The sequence below is a fragment of the Misgurnus anguillicaudatus genome, unplaced genomic scaffold, assembly GCF_027580225.2.
Source record: "Misgurnus anguillicaudatus unplaced genomic scaffold, ASM2758022v2 HiC_scaffold_26, whole genome shotgun sequence".
In the NCBI taxonomy this organism is placed as follows: Eukaryota; Metazoa; Chordata; class Actinopteri; order Cypriniformes; family Cobitidae; genus Misgurnus; species Misgurnus anguillicaudatus.
The window spans coordinates 2,287,222-2,308,083 of record NW_027395276.1 but is presented as its reverse complement, the minus strand read 5'-3'; the positions used below and the strand labels follow the sequence as shown (position 1 = coordinate 2,308,083).

At 36.4% G+C, this 20,862-nt stretch overlaps 1 protein-coding gene across 1 annotated transcript in view; it reads left to right on the top strand.

The window, feature by feature from the left end:
* The first annotated feature begins 3,130 nt into the window (after positions 1-3,130).
* Positions 3,131-20,862, top strand: part of LOC129443159 (potassium/sodium hyperpolarization-activated cyclic nucleotide-gated channel 2) — an 87,999-nt gene continuing 70,267 nt past the window's right edge. Inside the window, exons 1-2 of the mRNA XM_055203591.2 lie at positions 3,131-3,801; positions 7,780-8,203. Of these exons, the coding sequence (XP_055059566.2) occupies positions 3,302-3,801; positions 7,780-8,203 (924 nt within the window). The 5' untranslated portion in view covers positions 3,131-3,301. The remainder of the gene's footprint in view (positions 3,802-7,779; positions 8,204-20,862) is intronic.

Here is a 20,862-nt window from a genome sequence, read left to right as displayed (position 1 = left end):
ATTTTCCTCCTTGGCTTTAACAACCTTTCAATGTCATTGCTTCAGGTTTTCTCAAGGTAGGTCTTTCTCTCTGCACCATACTGCTTTGTATTTTCATCACACATCAGCGTCGGGCAGGAGGATGACAGATCTTAGCTGGTTTGTCTTCTTGAGAATGATGACAGGCTGCTGAGCTTTGGGGGTGGGCATCTAAAACAATGACTGGAATAAACCAGGTGAGCATCAATGATATTCAAGGTAGATGATATGCTTTTTGTATGTTTATGTTGTTTAAAGTATGATTCTGCAGCTGTGGTTTTATAGTTATGTAAAAAGCTTTGATGCTGATGATATGACCTCATTATCTATTTATTTTTCTTAATGCATTTATCTGTTTTTTTGGAATTTAATGTTTTCAAACATTTCTGTGCTCTTTTTTACACATATATCTTTGATGTAGGTGAGAATGATTGTATGATCAGTTTGAGAGCTCTTTTGGGCTGACAAGATTAGACTTTAGTGGCAGGGTGTTTCCTTCAAATTGCACTGGACATTGACTTACATCTCTAATTTAGACTCATCTGTTTCTTAAAGACGTTCAACAAGTTCTTGTAAATGTGTTAACCCAACAAAACTCTCTGTTTGTTGCTGTACTGCAGTGTATTTTGCCACTAGGTGGCAGCACACTGCAGTCTGATTTGACTTTTGAAAATGTCATTGACAGCATCCTCTACCTTTACTGCTGTGACGTCACACTGCTATGACGACATTTGCATTTTTAGGCAAATGCTACACATGGTTGACAATATGTGACTTCAGTCGTATGTTTACATCTATGATTTGTGAATGAGGGTGAATGCTATTACTGTGATGCCAGCAAATGAATACGTTTTGTGAAATATTGGCTACATGAATGAATTAATTAAATTGAATATGTTAGTAATAGTGACCTTAACAATACATTAGGGCTGTCAAAAGATTAATCGCGATTAATCACCTACAAAATAAAAGTATACAATAAAATTACTCGCAGTGCACACACATAAATTATGCAAATTATTTTTTATGCGATTAAACTTTTGACAGCCCTACAATAAATAGTTAAAGGGCACCTATTATAGCCTTTTAACAAGATGTAATATATAAGTCTCAGATGTGCCCAGAATGTATCTGTGAAGTTTCAGCTCAAAATTCCCTACAGATCATTAATTACAGCATGCCCAAAATGCCCCTATTTGGGTGGAAGCAAAAACGTGCGGTTTTAATATCTGTACCTTTAAATGCAAATGAGCTACAGCTCCTTACTTACTTACATACAGAAAATGAGCGCTTTCAGTTCAAATAGATCTGATTAATACAGTCTGAGACAATAGTATCTAGTGGACAGAGTACAAATCGCTGAGGGTGGAAACTATGGTAATGCAGGACTGTAAGTGGGCGGGGCTTTATCAATTTGACCTCACATTGATAAGAGAATCAAAACGGCATTTCTTATGAGACTGCTTTGGTTTAATGGGGATTAAAAAACAAGGAACAGGTGGATTTTTTACCTCATTAGAATGTTGTATTTAGAAATAAGAAAAGAAAGCTATTTTTATGACTTCAATATTTTTGCTTTTGTGTTGCTTTCGAGCAGTGTCACTCAACCAGGGGGCTGGACAGACTTGTAAGGGGGTCCTCAAGATTTCAAAGATTTAAAATCTATGTCAAGTTTTTTCAATTTGCGAGTAGAGGGACATTCAAATGTTGTTGACCTTGAAGTCAAAAGATTGAGTCACTTTCAAAATATTTAGTATGCTTTTAGGTTTGCCAGAATGGGGCAATACGTTGTCAACCTTGTATACATGATTTGTATGTAAACTGGATAAACAAACAACAGAGAAAGGTAATTTTTTAAGTTTTATGACCTTGACCACAAAAAAACTGCACTGTTGAACTTGTCAACACTACTAATTTCCCAAACCCATAATTATATCACAACATATACAGTACTGGCCAAAAGTAAAGTCTGAAAGGGATATTTGAACAATATTTGCCTTTTATAACTCTACGGGGCGGTTTCCCGGACAGGGATTAGACTAGTCCTAGACTTAAACACTTTTAAGAGCTCTCCAAACTGAAAACAACTTGCACTGACATATCTTAAAATACATCAGTGCACTTTGTTTTACCTCAAAATGCACACAGGTAATGTTTTTAGTAAGGCATGTTTGTTAAAACTAGTTATATTTCCTAATTAAACTAAAGCCTAGTCCTGGATTAAGCTAATCCTGGTCCGGGAAACTGCCCCTATAAATTTGAGTAAATCATAAAATATGATGAGTATTGTACAAAATTGAGAACTTTTAACTTGATTATGGTATTTAGTTTACTGATAATTTGGCAGGAGGGCAAACTATATGGGGTTTATTTTAATATGCAAAAAATGCATAGAAAACCAAAAGCTTACAGCAAATATTAAGCATACATTGAATACAGTTTCATCAGTTACTTACTGTATATTCTGTTAATCCTTTTTTGTATTTGTTTAAAAAGCAGAATTGGCCTTGACCCTTTAGGCTTTGCGCATGCGTTGTGTTGTAAAGTTTGCCCAAAGCACAACTACATTACATGTATACAAAATATTCAATACATTTTATTATAGTGCGAGCATCACTTTTGGTCACAACAGTATATAGCCTTTAAAAGTTAACCTTTTACTTTTGAAGACTGACAGGTAACAAACTAAGAGTTGTTTCATTTTGTTGGCAAAAAATGTCACGTAGGTCTCTATCTCTCTTATTATCCCCGCCATCTCTGATTGGTTTCCCAAAGGTAATTACACGTCAAATCCGATACACTGGATGACATGGACCGGAACGAGCTTTCACCCGGGTCGGATGTTGCCATGAAAAACACAGCGGCCCATTACAACACAGCCGAACACAAATGCTCCAGTAACAGCAGCGCAAAGGGTTGCATAGAGTCCAACTCTGAGGCGCTCTTGAAAGGCACTCACTTAGCCATGCAAGGGGCTGATGAAGAAGACACTAAGTTTCAGCACCCTCGGCTGAGGAGAGCCGGTGGTGGTGGAGGAGGAGGAGGAGGGGGCAGCATCCGGATAAAAAACTGCACACCGGGAGGAGGAGCCGCGTCAAGGAGCGCCGCGCACCATGAGCAGTCCAGTGCCACAGATGCGCGCCCGGCTGATGCTGATGCTGCGGGTCGCCACACCGTCAAAGGAGGTAAAGCGTCTACCGTAGTAGTGGCCAGCGTGACAGTAGAGGCTTGTGATGTTGCAAGTGAAGCCGAAGGCAATAATACCCCAACACCGGTTTCCAGCATGAAATGCAACAAGAACGGGGAATGCAGGCGAGACTCCGGTACGGGGAGCCTGCGGTCAGTCTTGTCCAAATCGGATAAACGGGCAGCGTGCAATTCAACGACAAGCATGGACGGTATCACCACTCCCGTCGGCTCCCTAACTCAGGGAAACGATGCCTCGAATCCCGGTACGACACCAGTCCCGGAGAAGAAGGAATCGAAAGTGTCCTTTTCCAACGCCCCGAGTCGGAAAACCTCTTCCTCCATCCACGGCACCCAGCAGCCCCGGAACTCGGTGACATTTCTCAAATCCGAGGACGCTTCTCAGAACGGGGCCGAGGATGGCGAAACCCAGGGCAGCCAGGCGAGCTTCATGCAGCGGCAGATCAGCAGCATGCTGCAGCCGGGGGTCAACAAATTCTCGTTACGCATGTACGGGAGCCAGAAAGAGGTGGAGAAAGAGCAGGAACGCGTGAAATCTGCGGGCAACTGGATCATTCATCCATACAGTGACTTCAGGTAAGAGCTCAGGGTGGCACAGGGCACAGCCTGCTGAAAGTTTTCTTTGAGTTTGAACAAGAATATACATTTGCACATGCTTGCATTTTAATATAGCTTTATTACAGATGATATGGAATTGTTTTAAACTGCGTTTGCATTTAAAAACTTTTCTGTTCATCTCAATATTCAAATTAGATTTGGCTTTACAGTAGTGACATTTTAGTTCCAACCAATAATAAGGAAGCGTTGTCATGCCCTCATAAACATTTTTGCCTATTTAAGCATGTCATAGATTCATAGATGACATTGTCGGGTAATGCAGGTTTACCAGGTATTCCTTTAAGGTTTAAAGGAAAGCACAACGCGATCTTAAGCCATGGGTTAGACTTTTTTAATCACATACTTGCTAAATTAATCCACAAATAATAAATATATCTTAACAGTTACCCAAAATACAAAACCATTAAAACAAAGTGACTGCTATGAAGGCAACTGAAGTGTCTTGGCAAACTACTGTGTGTTGTTGAACAGATTGGTGTCACAGTGTTTTCATGCAGTCTGTATCAGTGAGTTCCGTCATTTCAGCACCACAGTAAGCGGACAGCGACACGTTTACATTTTTTCATCCAGCAGACGCTTTTATCCAATGACATTTATAAATCACAATTTAATAAAAAAAAAATTAAGTCTGGGTTTGAATGTTTTGCATGTTCAATCTATGTCTGAACTGGATGACTTCCAATGTTTTTATCATATCACTGCTGTGCTGATTCTCTCTCTCTGTTGTCTATCATTAAGTATCGTAACTACATTTGACCTAAATCACCAAATGTCTGATAATTTCCCACACCGGATACGATATCGTAAACATATATTGCGCATGGCACTTCCCTTTAGTCTCTTTTGACATTCAGACATGGTAATATCTTGAGTTAAACATGTTTATCGATCGAAATCCGCAAGCAATACGTCTGCACAGTCATGCAATCAATCTCCATCAGAGAGCTGTCGCCATACAGAAAGTGAAACCCGTGCATATTTTACGCGAATCTAATGTCCCCTTTACAATGTAAAGACCATAATGAAGCTAACTAGGGACGTTTGGCCACCAGTGCAAATGCAAACTTCTCCTGGCATTCTGCACGAGGTGCATCACACTCCAGATATGAGTCAGCAGCACCTTGGCGCGCGCCGCTGTGACCTTGAGTTGTACATGCGTGTGAGCGCCACGCGGAAACGGATCATTTCCGGTCTACGCAGACCTTCATTTTAAACCCTCAGGAGTTGCGCCATTCGTGGTCTTTCGTGTCTGGAAGTTTTTAATAGTCTTGTCCTTCCTACAAGGTCAACATTAACCCTTATTAGACTGGAAATGATTGCATTACGCATTTTAAATATATATACCACTCATTAAAATGATCATTTTACAAGACATATATCACTGAAGTAGCAGGTGTCTTTAGAAATATGCATTGTCTGTCTGTGGCATACTAACATAAGTATATGGAATGTTTGCTGTGCATAGTATGCACTGTGTTTAGCAAATAAATTGATGTTTTTAATCCATGAGTAAAGCTACATAGCAAACTGTTGACTTGTAAGACAGCGCCTTACAAAAATTAACCATGGTTTTATTGTGGTAAAATGTAGTAACCATGCCATGCTGAAAAAAACAATAAAACCATTATAGAAAATTCTAATGGTTTCCATGAAAATACCAATAGGAACCATTAGCTTTTACTATTAAAAACACTACACTGAAGTGTGTTTTGGACCATATTCCATTAGAACTAATAAAATTCCCAATAAAACCAATAGAATTTCTGTGATGATGTCTATTGTATTTTTTAGCAGGATGGTTTCTTGGTGTATTGATTACTATCAGCAAAACCATGGTTTTACTGTACTACACTAACCATGGTTTAACTATATGTTTTGAAAACCTTGGTTTGGACAACCATGGTTTTCAAAATCCACACCCCCCAAATTTTGTGCTAAAAGCTCGTAATCGTAGGGGAACCATTTTTAGTGCTATAGAGCACCTGTAAAGGACCTATGAAGAACCATCCGGGGGTGATATAGCACCACTGTAACACCAGATATGGTTCTATATAGCACAATATGGTTCTACTCAGGTGGTACATAGGTGCTATATATGGCTCTTAAAATGGTTCAGTGAACCACTTCTTTTGCTATTTAGCACCATTTGTTTGAGTGCATAGTTAAACCATGGTAACAATGCAGTGTTTTGGTTATTTCGTGGTTACCATGGTTTTACTACAGTAAACCATTTTTTTTGTTTGTTTTTATTGTAGTAACTGTAGTGGTTAATTTTCATAAGGGACTTGTGATGTTTTGTCAATTTGGAGAGCAAGAGGAGTTTATTATGCTATGACACATCCAATGTTCCCTTATGGAAATTAACCATGTTTTTGGTGTATTGATAACTATAAGCAGTGGCAGCTAATGACTTCTCTTCCAAGGGGCGCGATTTCAAAATAAGTGTTCCGAGTGTCAATTGCGATGCTTGTCATGTCAAAATATGTGTTTGTTGTGTCGTGTGAACCATGTGCATCACGTGTCTTGTCAAAATAAGTGCCTGCTGCACACACGTCGAAACGGTTTATGATAAAAGAGACGCTCAGGTTTACAAAATACTCGCAAGACACTCCCTTGATTACACAAGAGCAGTGTTGGGTGTAACTAGTTACTAAGTAATTAGTTACTGTAATTTAATTACTTTTCCCTTGAAAAAGTAAAGTAAGGGATTACTCTTATTTTTCTTGTAATCTAATTACAGTTACTTCTGATGTAACTAAATGCTGTGTATGGACTCTAAAGCAGTTATGTATGCTATAATACAATAGTAGATTAAACATGGTTTAAGTTTACAATTCTCACTATTAACTGGTTGATTATTAGCATTAATAAGATGCTGGCTGTTTATTAATACTTAATAGCACATATTAATTCCTGATTCTGCAAAATCTTATTCTACTTCCTTAACCCTCCCCATTTCTACCAATACTTAAAAGTAACAACTTCTTTAGTATTAATAAGCAGTAGTTGGAGTATATTAAGGCAAACGTAGTTAATAGTTAGTTAATAGAGAGAATTGGACCCTAAAGTGGGACCAGAATAATGGATGTACTTTTACTTTATTTTTTCGAGCCATTTCAAGCCTATCCTTGTATCATGTACTAAATAGGATTTAGAAAGTAATAAGTAATTGAATAATTTTTGGAGAGAGTAATTTGTAAAGTAATCTAATTACATGATTGAAGATGTAATTAGTAACTAATAATTAATAACTTTTTTTGAGTAACTTACCCAGCACTGCACATGAGAATAACATAAGTGAGTATCTGGCAAACGCGAGAGTCTCTTTTATCATAAACCCCTTTGAAGCGTCTGCCGCAGGCGCTTATTTTGACATGACGCATGATACACATGGTTAACATGACGCATCGAGCACATATTTTGAAATGACGAAGCACAGACATGACGGCCTAACAATACTTCTCATCATGCGCCCTCAAAAAAGAAGTCACCGGTCTCCACTAAATATTTGCAAAACCATGGTTTTATGCTACACAGAAAAATCCAGATAAAACCAGCATAAGCTGGTTTTAGCTGGTTTAAGGTGCCAGTAGCTGGTTTAAAATGGTCCTTCCAGCCTGACCAGCTTAAAAGTGACCAAAACACAGCTAGACCAGCTTGCTACACCAGCAAAACCAGCTAAACCAAACTGGGAGATCAGCTAAAACCAGCTTATGCTGGATTTTTCAGTAGGGTACTACACTAACCATGGTTTAACTATGGTTTTTAGAAACCATGGTCATCCAAACCATTGTTATTTTGATGTTACCATGGTTTTTTCCACAGTAACCATGTTTTTTAACTGTAGTAAAACCATTGTTATTGTTTTTTTTATTTTAAAAAATGTGAAAAGTACATTTCTCTCTCTTCTCTCTCTCTCTCTTTGGTTTCTTGCAGATTCTATTGGGATTTTACAATGCTCCTCTTTATGGTGGGCAACCTGATCATTATACCTGTCGGCATCACCTTCTTCAAAGAGGAGACCACCACACCCTGGATCATCTTCAACGTGATCTCCGACACCTTCTTCCTCATGGACCTGGTGCTAAACTTCCGTACAGGCATCATAATCGAGGACAATTCAGACATTATCCTGGATCCCAGTACCATCAAGGTGAAGTACCTGAGGACCTGGTTTATTGTAGACTTTGTCTCGTCCATTCCGGTGGATTATATCTTCCTGATTGTGGAGAAGGGCATCGACTCGGAGGTGTATAAGACAGCTCGTGCCCTAAGGATTGTGCGTTTCACCAAGATCCTGAGTTTGCTGAGGCTGCTGCGTCTCTCTCGTCTGATTCGATACATTCATCAGTGGGAAGAGGTACTTCACGTCTGCATTTATACAGTCTCAGAAATAAATCTACAAAAGCTTTAAAAATGTCCTTATATGTATGATGTATACATTTGGCACATATATATTTACCTTTGAGGAACTCTATAGATACAAAGGTGTACTTTTCGAAAGGGTACCGCCTCAGTGACAGCTTTTGTATTTTTATTTCTGATACTTCATCTAACTCAGTGCTTCTCAATTATTTTCTGTCACGCCCCCCCTAGGAAGAAGTAAACATTTCGCGCCTCCCCAACTCTCCGCCGCGACTGTAAATAGTATAATTTGTCTATAAAATTACACATCTGCAAAACATTGTATCCTTATTAACATTAAAGAAAAATAAATATCGATCAACTTACAACAAAGAATAACTTTATTAACATTGTTTTTTAGTCTGTAACAGAAAAGACTTAAAATGCATCAATTTGCCTGAAATAAAAAAAATCAATCCTTATTTAAAGTATAATATTTTTTGACTATTTGATACTGAACATTTTTATTAAATATAATCAATAAATAATAATAAAAAACTCAAGCGGCTTATCAGCGTGATTGGGGTGTAATGTCTTTAAGTGACGGCGCAAAAACAATCACTTTCTGAAAAGTATTTTCCCCGGGGTCTCACGCGCCCCCCCTGGTGTCGCTTCGAGCCCCCCCTGGGGGTCCCGCCCCACTATTTGAGAAGCACTGATCTAACTGCATGTATTGTGTTTGTCGTCATATAGACAAGGTTGGCATAAATAGAAACACCGTATGGTAACACATAGCCACTGCCATCTTTATATGCCCACTGGTGACTAATTTATTTAGCTGTCAGATGATGTATAAATCTTAGTTTAAAAACATTTACCTTTATGACTGGTTTTGTGGTCACATTTTAGGTTTAAACATATACCACAGGTTTTATCCAGTAAGGTGTGTTGCATTAAACGGCTTACTTTACCGGCCCCAGTGTGAACTCAATGTGCTCTATTAAAATGTGAATGAAATATGAATATGAGCGTCAGAGGAGGGGGGGGGGGGTTCCTGGTAGACATAAATGGAGATTGAGCCTTGATAAACGTTTGATGGAGGTAAAGGGCGTGATGGTGACGGAAATGCGTCAGTCCCGTAGGCAGAGCAAAACCACCCAGAGTGAAGTTTTATTGCTTTGAGGTTTCTCTTTTATATACTCTAAATTCTGCTTGGTTATTTTTAACCCAATGCTGGGTACATTTTGGACAGAACACATGTTGGGTTAATAAATAAACATATGCTGGATTGTTGTTAACCCGCCCATGGGTTGAAACAACCCAGCATAGGTTTATTTATTGCCCCTGATACGTGTTCTGTCCAATATTTAACAAGCATTGGGTTAAAATTACCCAGCGCAATTGAGAGTGATAGCTCATGGAGTTTTCAGTTATGCTTTATCATCACTATAGAGTTTAGGGGCTGTCCACACAGAGACGCGTATTACTGACTACGTATAAATTTGTTATCGTATTGGCGTTTCATCCACACGGATCCGGCGTTTTGGGAGACTGAATCCGCCATTTTTTGAAACCGGGTCCTAAAGTTGATAAATCTGAGACCGACACCCTTGCGGTTTCGTCTGTACAGCCAATCCGTATATTTTGTGAAGCGAAAACGTCATCACATCACGTGTCGGAAGCGTCACACGTAACAGCAACAACAATAACGGCGGACTACGTGATTGTGTTCATGCTACAGAAGCTACTAAAGCCTACTAGCTTTATTACAGCAAAATCTATTGCTTTTATGCAATTGTGGTGACCAACAAGCGATAATGGACAACACCATACGTTGGTTATGCGCATGCTCAAAGTCTTCTTCCTCCTCGTGTATAGTGTATATCTGTGGCAGAATTACAGCACCCCATACTGGTCCGGCATATATACTACACCGCTTTCTGTCGGTTTCAGTGGTTTCGTGTTTACGGATTATTTTTTTAGAGCAAGGAAAAAAATGATCGGATAGGGAATGCACCGGCTTCGTCTGGACATAGCCTTAGTTTCGTGTGTGCACGTGAAACTATCGCGTGCTCACGTGAAACTTTTGCGTGCGCATGTGAAACTTTTGCTTTCACGTGCGTGCACGAAACTAAACTTTTAAAAAAAGTTCTGCACATGAAGGTTTCGCGTGAGCACATGAAAGTTTCACATGATGAGCACATGAAACTAAACTTTTGATTTTTTTTACTCCAATGTCATCTGAGGGGCTCGGTATTTAAGACACATTTACATGTGTATATATTTTTTAAATTATTTAGATTTTTATATATTTTATATAATAAATCTTCAATTTATACATGTTGTTATTTATATATTTATGCAAACACAAACTTTTTTTATTTGATTAATCGTGATTAATCTTTTGACAGCCCTAATGCCTATAGACCCCTTAATCGCCCACGTCACTGTGACGTCAACGCTCTAGCTGGAGGCAAAAAATAAGTAGGAACTCATAGCCGGCGCGCTAAAAGTTTGAGTTTTTGACTTTAAAATGTCATCTTGTTGTGTTATTGGCTGCCAGATTAGAAGGAACAGCACTTTAGGTTCAAAAATAAAGTTTTACCGGATCCCGGCAGACATTCCTTCACAGAAATCAAGAAGACAATTGTGGTTGAATGCAAACGGCGTACAGACTAGACGGACACAATCATAAATAATGCTCGTGTTTGCAGTGCACGCTTCATATCAGGTAAAATAATCTATGCATATGTACTGGTGTGTTGGTTTTATCTAGTACAAATCAGCAAGTTTCTGTTTTATAGGTGAAAAGTCGCCAATCGCGCTATTGTTTAACTTAAATGTTAAACAAACATACAGCGATAGATGTGTGTGCCATCCTTTGAATGGTCTCTTAAAATAATCCACATTGCTAATCATAGTTAGCCCAGCGATAGGTTACATAAGACAGTAAGCCTAGACAAAATTACCCAAACCACCTGAAAGTAATTCATATGTTGTCTAGGAAATATCTAAAACCTGGTTAAAATCGCAAGAGTTAATTTACAAAAATAGCTGAATCAGTGACTGTACATATTCGGACACTTCCAAAACTGCTTCTGCATCCATGTTTAATAAATCCCTCCTAAAACGTGCTATCTTAAGCTTGTCAACATTGCCTCCGCGGCTCTTTTTGCCTCCAGCTAAGCCCCGCCCACACAAATACGTCACAATGTTTACCAACTGTAAAAGGGTCTATATAAACATATTTAACTTTCAAAACCTGATGTGTCCACATATGTGGACATCACATGTTTTGTTGTTTGCACCATAATACTTAATTCTGTGTAACTGGAACCTGTTGTACCCAAACGTGGACAATTACACTGCTTCATCTTCAAAGACAAATATTTGGTTATTATATTTATTGGTTCTTCCTAACCCCAAATATCTAAAAGAAATCTAAAATGCAAGCCAAACCAAAGCTTGGTTGAGGTTAACGTTGAAAGGCAATTAAAATGAGAAACTGTAATTTGTTTTTGAATATTGTGGTATTTTTACAAATGCCTTATCTGTGAGCTTCATTATTTTTTAAAAAACGCAAATGTCCTCCCCTCCTCGAAACGATCTCTCTTTATTTCTGGTCATATGGTATGGCAGGTGGGCGGAGTCTGGGAAACGATGGCAGCAACTTCAAACGATCCAGTCAATTCTCGATGGACCTGTTTTCCATTTTGAAAAAGTTTCACTCATGTATATATGTCACCACGGGGACAAATGACACAATCACTACTTCCGTTTCATGGCGACTTTAAATAAAGTTATTAGAGGAATGCATTTTCCATCGTATTTGACCAAAGTCTCAGAGCCCATGAACATGTGATTGCACACCCCCCCTAGGGGTGAATCCAGATATAAACATAAAAAATGGAGTTTGAACCTTCATCTTTGTACTCAAGTAGGGTAAACGTTGCGGTAGGTGCTGCATTTAAAAAGTGTTGCGAGTGTTTGTGATGGTGTTTTTAATTTGATCAGATAATAAAATGCAGCACCAGCAGAAACGTGTCCACGGCCGCGCACAATGATGTCACCAGCGCTGTTCTGTTGCATCTGGATTTGTATAATTCCTTAATAATTCATTGAAGCACGTGACTAAAACAGCAAACATTTCAGAGTGAAGTGAAGAACTGCTCATATGTTGCCTATAAAACAAAGTAACAGATGACAAGATGCTTCATTGATTTTAAGGTTGCATGTAAAATCCACTGATGGGGCACGTCCCCTCTCAGTGCGAATGGGCATGACGCCTCTGGCCCAAAACACTTGGTCTTTGTAGATCTCAAAGAAATTTTAACACTGAGGTCTTTGTTGTAGACTTTGGCATCTTGATCAAGTCTAAGCTCAGTTTATGACGATGTGAGATCACTTAGGGGACCTAAACAAAAGTATCCTATTTGATCTCTTTGTCGTTTAGAAGAAAGCATAGAGATTTAAAGAGATTTCAGTTGTGATGTTTCTTTCCTGTGGGTGCAGAACCCAACAAAGAGCAGGTGGTGAGTTTGACACAGCTTCAATGATCACAGAGATTGCGTTGGTTCTGTTGTCAAAGCCCAGAAAAAGATCCAGACACACTCAAACTGAGATCTGATGGGTCCTATAAATGATGCCTTCACGCTTCTGTCTCTAAAGCACACATGAGTCTATGGCTGTGTTTGGAATAGCATACTAATCATGCATGCGTTCTGTGCAGATTGTCCACACTCAGAAGATCCACCACATTTGCTAAAGTTTGCAGTATATAACAGAACACTCGGTTGCATTTCGAGTGTAAAAAATAAACTGGAATAATTGCAGAACTTAGATGCAAAAGCCCCTAAATGCCAGATCTGTCAAAATATGACATAATGCTATTAACAGAACGCTCTCGGCACTCATTCCATTGAGAAGGAAATAAAGGTTTGTGATAAATTAAGGCCGCTTTTACACTGCCTGTTTGAAGTGACTCAATTCCCTCATGCGGCACAGATCGGATATAACCCAAGGATGTGTAAGCAGGAAAAAACACATAGATTCCGATATTCTCCGATCGGTTTCAGGCCTCATTTATATGTGGAAATAAATCTGATATGCATTTGCATACTCAATGTAAGCTGACAAATCTGATCTTCCCATGTCAAGACGTGTCATGCGTCATTGAAACTGCGACGCTGGCAAATGACGTCAACTCAGGAAGACACCACACGCGATCACATGACTCTTCTTAGCAGCGCAGTGGAGGATGAAGGGTCCACTTATTGGAGTAATGTTGACATTTTATGTCTTGTTACAGAAATAAAGCTTTATAATCATCAATTGCATATCGCAACATTTTACTTCCTCTGTGGTTTAAGCTGTTCCGGTGTCGTGAGCAATTCAGTCCCCCCGAGCAATTCGGTCTCCCCTAGGACCCCGATTGGTATCTAGCACTAATGCCTGCTCAAAAATTTGTCATTGCAATATCTCGTCTGCATACGCGGCTAGTAAGTTAATTATGTTGTACAAAATAGAAGCATAAAATTTGAAAAAAATAAAAGTTAACTAAAAAAAATATATAATAAACTAATATTCATGTTGCAGACACGTCAGTACTTTTGTGTCATCATCTGCTTTACAAAAACAATACTTTTATTTTTTGTAAATTATTAACATACCTTACGGAATATATTTTTTAATAGTAAAAGTGTAGTAATCATGGCTTATAATTATAATTTAAATGTGTGATTAAACTATGTAGTAATCATGTTTTGTATAAGTAATTAATGAGTAAGTAATTGTATAAGTAGACAGTCAAAAGTGGAAATGGTACAGTATAATAATCTAAATAATAAAATGACACAAGCAATGTGTAGATCTCCCACCTATAGCCTCATTTATACTACTATACTACTATATGAAACATATCATTTAAAAGACATCAATTGTAAGTTTAACAACGTTAACTACATAAATCATAACGCGATTTTGTAGGAATTGTAATAAGGCGCTAAGAAAACTATGAGGAGTTTTTTCAGTCAATGGAATCACGCGGGGTCCTAGGGGAGACCGAATTGCCCGGGGGGACCGAATTGCTCATGACACCGGGTCAGTATGTCCACCTTAAATTGTTTCGTCAAATGTTTAGTGTAATTACTGATATCATACACGAGTCGCTTTTAAAAGATGATGTAAACAGGTCGGCAAAAAGATCAGATAAAAGCAACTAATTAGAATTGGGCACCAGGATCTTCAATGTAAATCCATCCTTAATAAGGGATTATGTATAGCAGATATACCAACTCTTAGCTTCAGGTCCTAATCACACTGAAAGGGCTTTTTGGTGATACACTGCAAAAAATGACTTTCTAACTTACTACACTGCAAAAAATGATTTTCAAGAAAAAAAAGGTCTTGTTTTCAATAAAAATATCTAAAAATTCTTAAATTAAGATGCTTTATCTTGATAAGCAAAACGACCCAAGAAAATAAGTCTAGTTTTTAGACAAAAACTATAAACTTTAAGTAAATTAGTGCATAGAACAAGCAAAGAAAATGTGCCAATGGGGTAAGCAAAAAAATCTTGAACATATTTCTTAAACACTAAATTCAAGAAAAATTCAAGAAAAAATTGCTTACCCCATTAGCAGATTTTTCGCTTGTTTTATGCACAAAATCACGTAAATTTGAAATTTTTGGTCTAGAAACTAGACTTAGTTTCTTATGTCGTTTTGCTCATCAAGAAAAAGTATCTAAATTTAAGAATTTTTAGATATTTTTACTGAAAACAAGACAAAAATACTAAGATTTTTTTTTTTTGAAAATCATTTTTTGCAGTGTATTTTTGTCATGTTTTCAGTAGAAATATCTAAAAATCCTTAAATCAAGATGTATATTCTTAATGAGCAAAATTACCTAAGGAAATAAGTGTAGTTTTAAGACCAAAAATATACAATTTAAGTGAATTTGTGCTTAAAACAAGCAAAAATATCTGCCAATGGGGTAAGAAAATTTTGTTTGAATTATGAAAAAAGAAAACTTAATTAAAGATTTTTTTTCTCACCCCATTGGCAGATAATTTTGCTTGTTTTAAGCACAAATTCACTTAAATTGTATATTTTTGGTCTAAAAAGTAGACTTATTTTCTTAGGTCATTTTGCTCATCAAGAAAATACAACTTGATTTAAGAACTTTTAGATATTTCTACTGAAAACAAGACAAAAATACTAAGTTAGAAAGTCATTTTTTGCAGTGTGTAATAATCTGTTTTAAGACAAGGAATGACTTATAATTAACTTTGACAGCTCAGTGGCATTTAAATCCCTTAATACTTTGCTTAATTAACATTTAATGTTTCCAGTATGATAATTTGCCCACTAAAACATGAGGGTATTTTGCTGTGGGGCATTTTTGAATTACCATAATGAAATGGCCTTTAAAGATACCTGTTCTCAAATAGATATTCCAAAATAATTTTAATAAGTCAGATCTATCAGAATAAACTCCTAATATATACTCAGGCAGGTCACAATGTACAGTTAAGAGTGACTGCTTTGCATAGTAATAAGGTTGTGATTGGTAAATTTGCTTGAAATATTCAATATTCCTTGATAGCTTTCTGTTCAGCTTTTGTAAAAACTGTAGGAAATGTTGAGACAAAGTGTTCTGTAATCCTGCATCTGTATTCCCAACATGCAATAGAGATCATTTTAAAACCACAGCGCGTACCACTCGCCCAAATGACCTCTTATCAGATCAAAAGCTATAGGCTACAGTTTATCCCTGCTAGTAAGTATACTTTTCTCCTTTATCTCACCAATTTATATACAGCACAGTATATATATATTTATATGCAGTGTGTCTTGTTGCACATATATTACATACAGAACATTTGCATAGTATGCACAGTATTGCAACATGTGCACAGTTGAGTCTGTCTGGACCGATTGCTGAGCCTTGACAAGAAAAACGTCAGTATGCCTATTTTTTGTAGGCACTTTAATGAGTGTTGAACTGTGTAAGGTTATCCATTGTTAAGATACTTTCTCCCATCCCTGTTTCACATTCAGAGACAAGTAAACCATTCACAGAATTGCTCTCCAGAAATGAATATATGAAATACTGTAATAAAACATTGCTCGTTTTTTTCAAGAAATTCGACCAGCCTATCAGCAACATTGGCTCAAACCGAAACAAAGCTATTAATGTCACCTGTAATACACACTCTAAACAATCATGAGTCATCATGGATGATTCACTGCAAAAAAAAAACCTTTCTTACTTAGTATTTTGTCTTGTTTTCCGTACACTGCAAAAAATGATTTTCAAGAAAACATTTTCTTAGTATTTTTGGAAAAGCAACTAGTCTATACAGCAAAAAACTCAAGTTGTGTACATTTATTGTTTTTATTTTAGTCATGAATACAGTATGGAAGTTGCTTTTATCCAAAGTTACTTAACAGTGCATTCATCCATTCCCAGTGCTTTACCTGGAGAATTAAACTCATGACATTGATATTGCCATTTTATCCATTCCAAACTGAGCTACAGCTCATTGCTTTTAAAATATAAATGGTTTTAGAAAGCTGTAGACCACAATAAAACAATAAAAAATATCTACCAATGGGGTAAGACATTTTTTCTTGAATTAAGTGATTAAGAAAAAGGTAATCTTACTTGAGATTTTTTTTCTCACCCCATTGACAGATAGTTTTGCTTGTTTTAAGCACAACTTCACTTAAATTGTATATTTTTTGGTCTAAAAACTAGATTTTTGTCTTAGGTCAATTTACTCATCAAGTAAATGCATCTTGATTTAAAAAAATGCTAAGTAAAAAATAAATTTTTGCACACTGCAAAAAAAAAAAATGTTTTCAGTAAAAAGATCTAAAAATTCTTAAATTAAGATGGTTTTTCTTGATGAGCAAAACAACCCAAGAAAATAAGTTTAGTTTTAAGACCAAACATTTCAAATTTAAGTGATTTTGTGCATAAAACAAGCAAAAAAATCTGCCAATGGGGTAAGCAAAAAATCTTGAACATTTTTCTTAAACACTAAATTCAAGAAAAATTCAAGAAAAAAAATGCTTTTTAGATTTTTTTTATTGTTTTATGCAAAAAATCACTTAAATTTGATATTTATGGTCTAAAACTAGACTTATTTTCTTGGGACGTTTTGTACATCAAGAAAAAGCATCTTAATTTAAAAATGTTCGATATTTTACTGAAAACAAACTGTATAAAAATCCGTAGAAATTGCAGCTGGGTTGCCGGTAACTTACCGTAGATTTAAATGTATGTTTTTTACTGGCAACATTTTGTGCAAAGTTAAATGAACATTAAACATTTACACGTCTTTGTCTTTACAGAATAAAACTAAAAAAACAGCATCAAGCAAAACATTCTGGGAAACAAAATCTGAAGCAAAAAACAGAAAAAGGTTGATGATGATTTCTGGTTCCCAGAATGCTTTGCATGAGGCTGTTATTGTATAGTTTTATTCTATAAAGATAAAGACTTGTTAATATTTTTAAATTTATTTAACTTTGAACAAACTCTTGCCAGTAAATAACATTTAAATCTACGGTAAATTACCGGCAACCCAGCTGCAATAACATTGTAATTTCTACGGATTATTTTTACAGTGCAAGGCAAAAATACTAAGAATTTTTTTTCTTGAAAATCATTTTTTGCAGTGCAGTGTTCCTGCCATGGCTTAGAGTATAATCATTGGTGGACAGTGTTCCCTAGCAACCGTTTAGCAAGACCTATTTCTTGGTGTCAAAACATGCTAGAGACACAGGGGTGGTGTCATTTCCCATGTGGCTTGGAGTATATTAAATAATGTATGCCATTTCACTCCCTTGCAACCGATAAGAATACCCAGCAAGCATTTAGCAAGACCTATATCTCTGCATCAGAACATCGTTGAGACATGAGCTCTTTTGACTCGTTAACACTATTGTAACATTTTGTGACTCGAGTTTTGCAACTACAACCACCTTTTCTTCAGTGTTCTAGTTGTCCATACAAGAAGGTTGGGAGAGATTTCAGTGAACAAGAATACAGCTTTTCTGCTCATAACTTTTGCATTCTTTCATCTGAAATCATGAGGTTTTCCTACGTTCTTTAAACTGCTCACCCAAACTCAACTTAATTTCCTTTTGTGCCCTTATTCAGCTTTACCCCGCTATTGCTGCTTGCAGCTATATTTATGTTTGCTTTTCTTAGTTTTTAAACATAAACTCATAACTTTTTTCAGAAAACAAGACTAAATAGCTTGGGTCAATTTACAAAGTATTCTTAAGTATCTTGATTTAATAATTTTGAAATATTTATACTGGAAAACAAGACAAAAATGCTAAGTAAGATTCTGATTTCAGACTTCTAAAAATGATATACTTTAAGGCGTGTTTTCCCAAACAGGGTTTAGATTAACCCCGAACTAGGCCATAGTTACTGCATAGGACATTTAAGTAGTTTTTACAAAGATATCTTGCAAAAAGACATTATTGGTGTGCATCTTGAGACCAAACAATAGCTCTGATTTATTTTAAGAAATGGCAGTGAAAGCTGTTTTCAGTTAAGGTCGCTGTAGTGCTTCGCTATAATTGTGTTGTTTTTCATTCACCTGAAAGACCTAGTTAATAAAATATGTTGGTAAGGAAATAACTGTAGTTTATGTTCAAAGTAAATGCAACATTTCAGGCACACTATGGCAGTAAACATGAAGGACCAAACCTCTGTAAATCTCTAGGATTGAGCACTATACTTCCACAATTTAGACTGTTAGTAAAACATTGGTCATAAAGCTGATTTACTTCCAACGCAGTATCTTGCGATAATCAGATTAGGTTGTGTGTTGGTTTGTATAAATGTGATTTATGAAGACTTATGCTAATATAAACTGATTGTGTGACACTCGCAGCATCTGGTATGTTGTGTGGCATGCATTGTACTTTGATCACTGTCTCATTGAGCGGTTATACCTCTCTGATAGTCATTTGATACCAAAGATGTTGGCTTTGTCTTATTCATCATACTAGTTTTTCAGGACCTGAATCAATATTTTTACACTATGTAAGTCAATAGAAAACCCTACAGAAGATTCATGCCCAACTCTACACTGTCAGAAAAAAAGATATGTTGGTTTAAAAGTAAGTTACCTGGTTGCCTTAACCCTTGTACATTGTTCCAATTCATTACCGCTTTTGTGTTGTTAGTGGCCACTAAATTAAAGGCTGTAAAAATGTATCAGATTAATATTTTTGCATAAATCTGTTAATCAACCTCAGCACTGATCAAAACTACCAAATGTTTCCAAAAATGTCATGATTTTAACTCTTTAATTGCCAAGCTCATAAGTGATGCCACTGATTTGAGGGAAAAAAACACACAAAATGACTGATTTTCAATATAAAAAGTGATTGTGGACTGGATTTTTTTCACCTTTTTCACAGTCTTAGGCATGCCAAAGATTAGTAAGAACATTGGCTTTGATGCATTTTTAGTTTTTGTGCAGCATCAGATTTTATTTTTTTCTCCCTCATTTATGGTTTGTGGCCATTTTTGCCCCATTGACTTCCATTATAACACATTTTTTTGTTTGCAGAGCCATGACATCTTATTATCATCCATTCTTGATTCTTTGTGGCTTTGCAAATAAGTAAAAAGTAATTTTTTTCTATTGATCACCATGTGACACCATTAACCCTTTAGGAGGCCTTTGCAAAAAACAGAGCTTAAATTCTGGCTTGTACATAGAGTAATATTGAGTATTACTCTTCTATAGAACAAATTCATCATCTGTTCCTGTATAAAATAGATTCATACTTGACTTTACTTCAGTTTGTGTGTTGACTGTGGGTGGGCTGTCTGAGACTTGTTGGAATGAATTTATAGACTATTTGTCTTTCTCTGCTTTGAAACTCTGTAGACACATAGAAAAGGAAAACATAAGAAAGAGGACAGAAAGGTAAAAGTTTCTGTTTCCCTTTACACTCAACTCAGGAGAATTTGGATAAGCAACCATAAATTTATTTATCTTCTATTTATCAGAAAGATACATGACTCAAACATCATAGTCATGTTTGAACAATATAGCTTTGTAGATATATTCTGTTTTAAAGATCACATAACACACACAGTTTATGTCAATCTAATGTTATTTCGGGGTACCTTGTATTTCATCCTTTATATGCCCTTCTTTCGTGTTGTCAGATTTATAAAAGACAGAACAACTATTCCGTGTTAATCCGAAAAAGGCAGAACTTATGGAAGAGTTAAAGAGAGATAAAGAGTTACGAGTACAGCACAACTGTATGTTAATTTTGTTAACATTACTGTATATGCACTTATGTGCTGATTACAAACAAAACACTTGATATTAGATTTTGATTTACTTACCGTCTGTGGTTCTGACTCCTGAATAGGATCTTTTAACGTTGGGACCTAAACAATTGGCAAATTGGGGCCCTGTTTGTAAAGTTGTCTCCGAAATGTGTCTTAACTTAAGACTGTGTTACTTGGAAAGCTGAATAAGGTTTCTTTTCCTTACACTGCAAAAAATGATTTTCAAGAAAAAAATTTGTAGTATTTTTGTCTTGTTTTCAGTAAAAAGATCTAAAAATTCTTAAATCAAGATGCTTTTTCTTGATGAGCAAAACGACCCAAGAAAAAATTCTA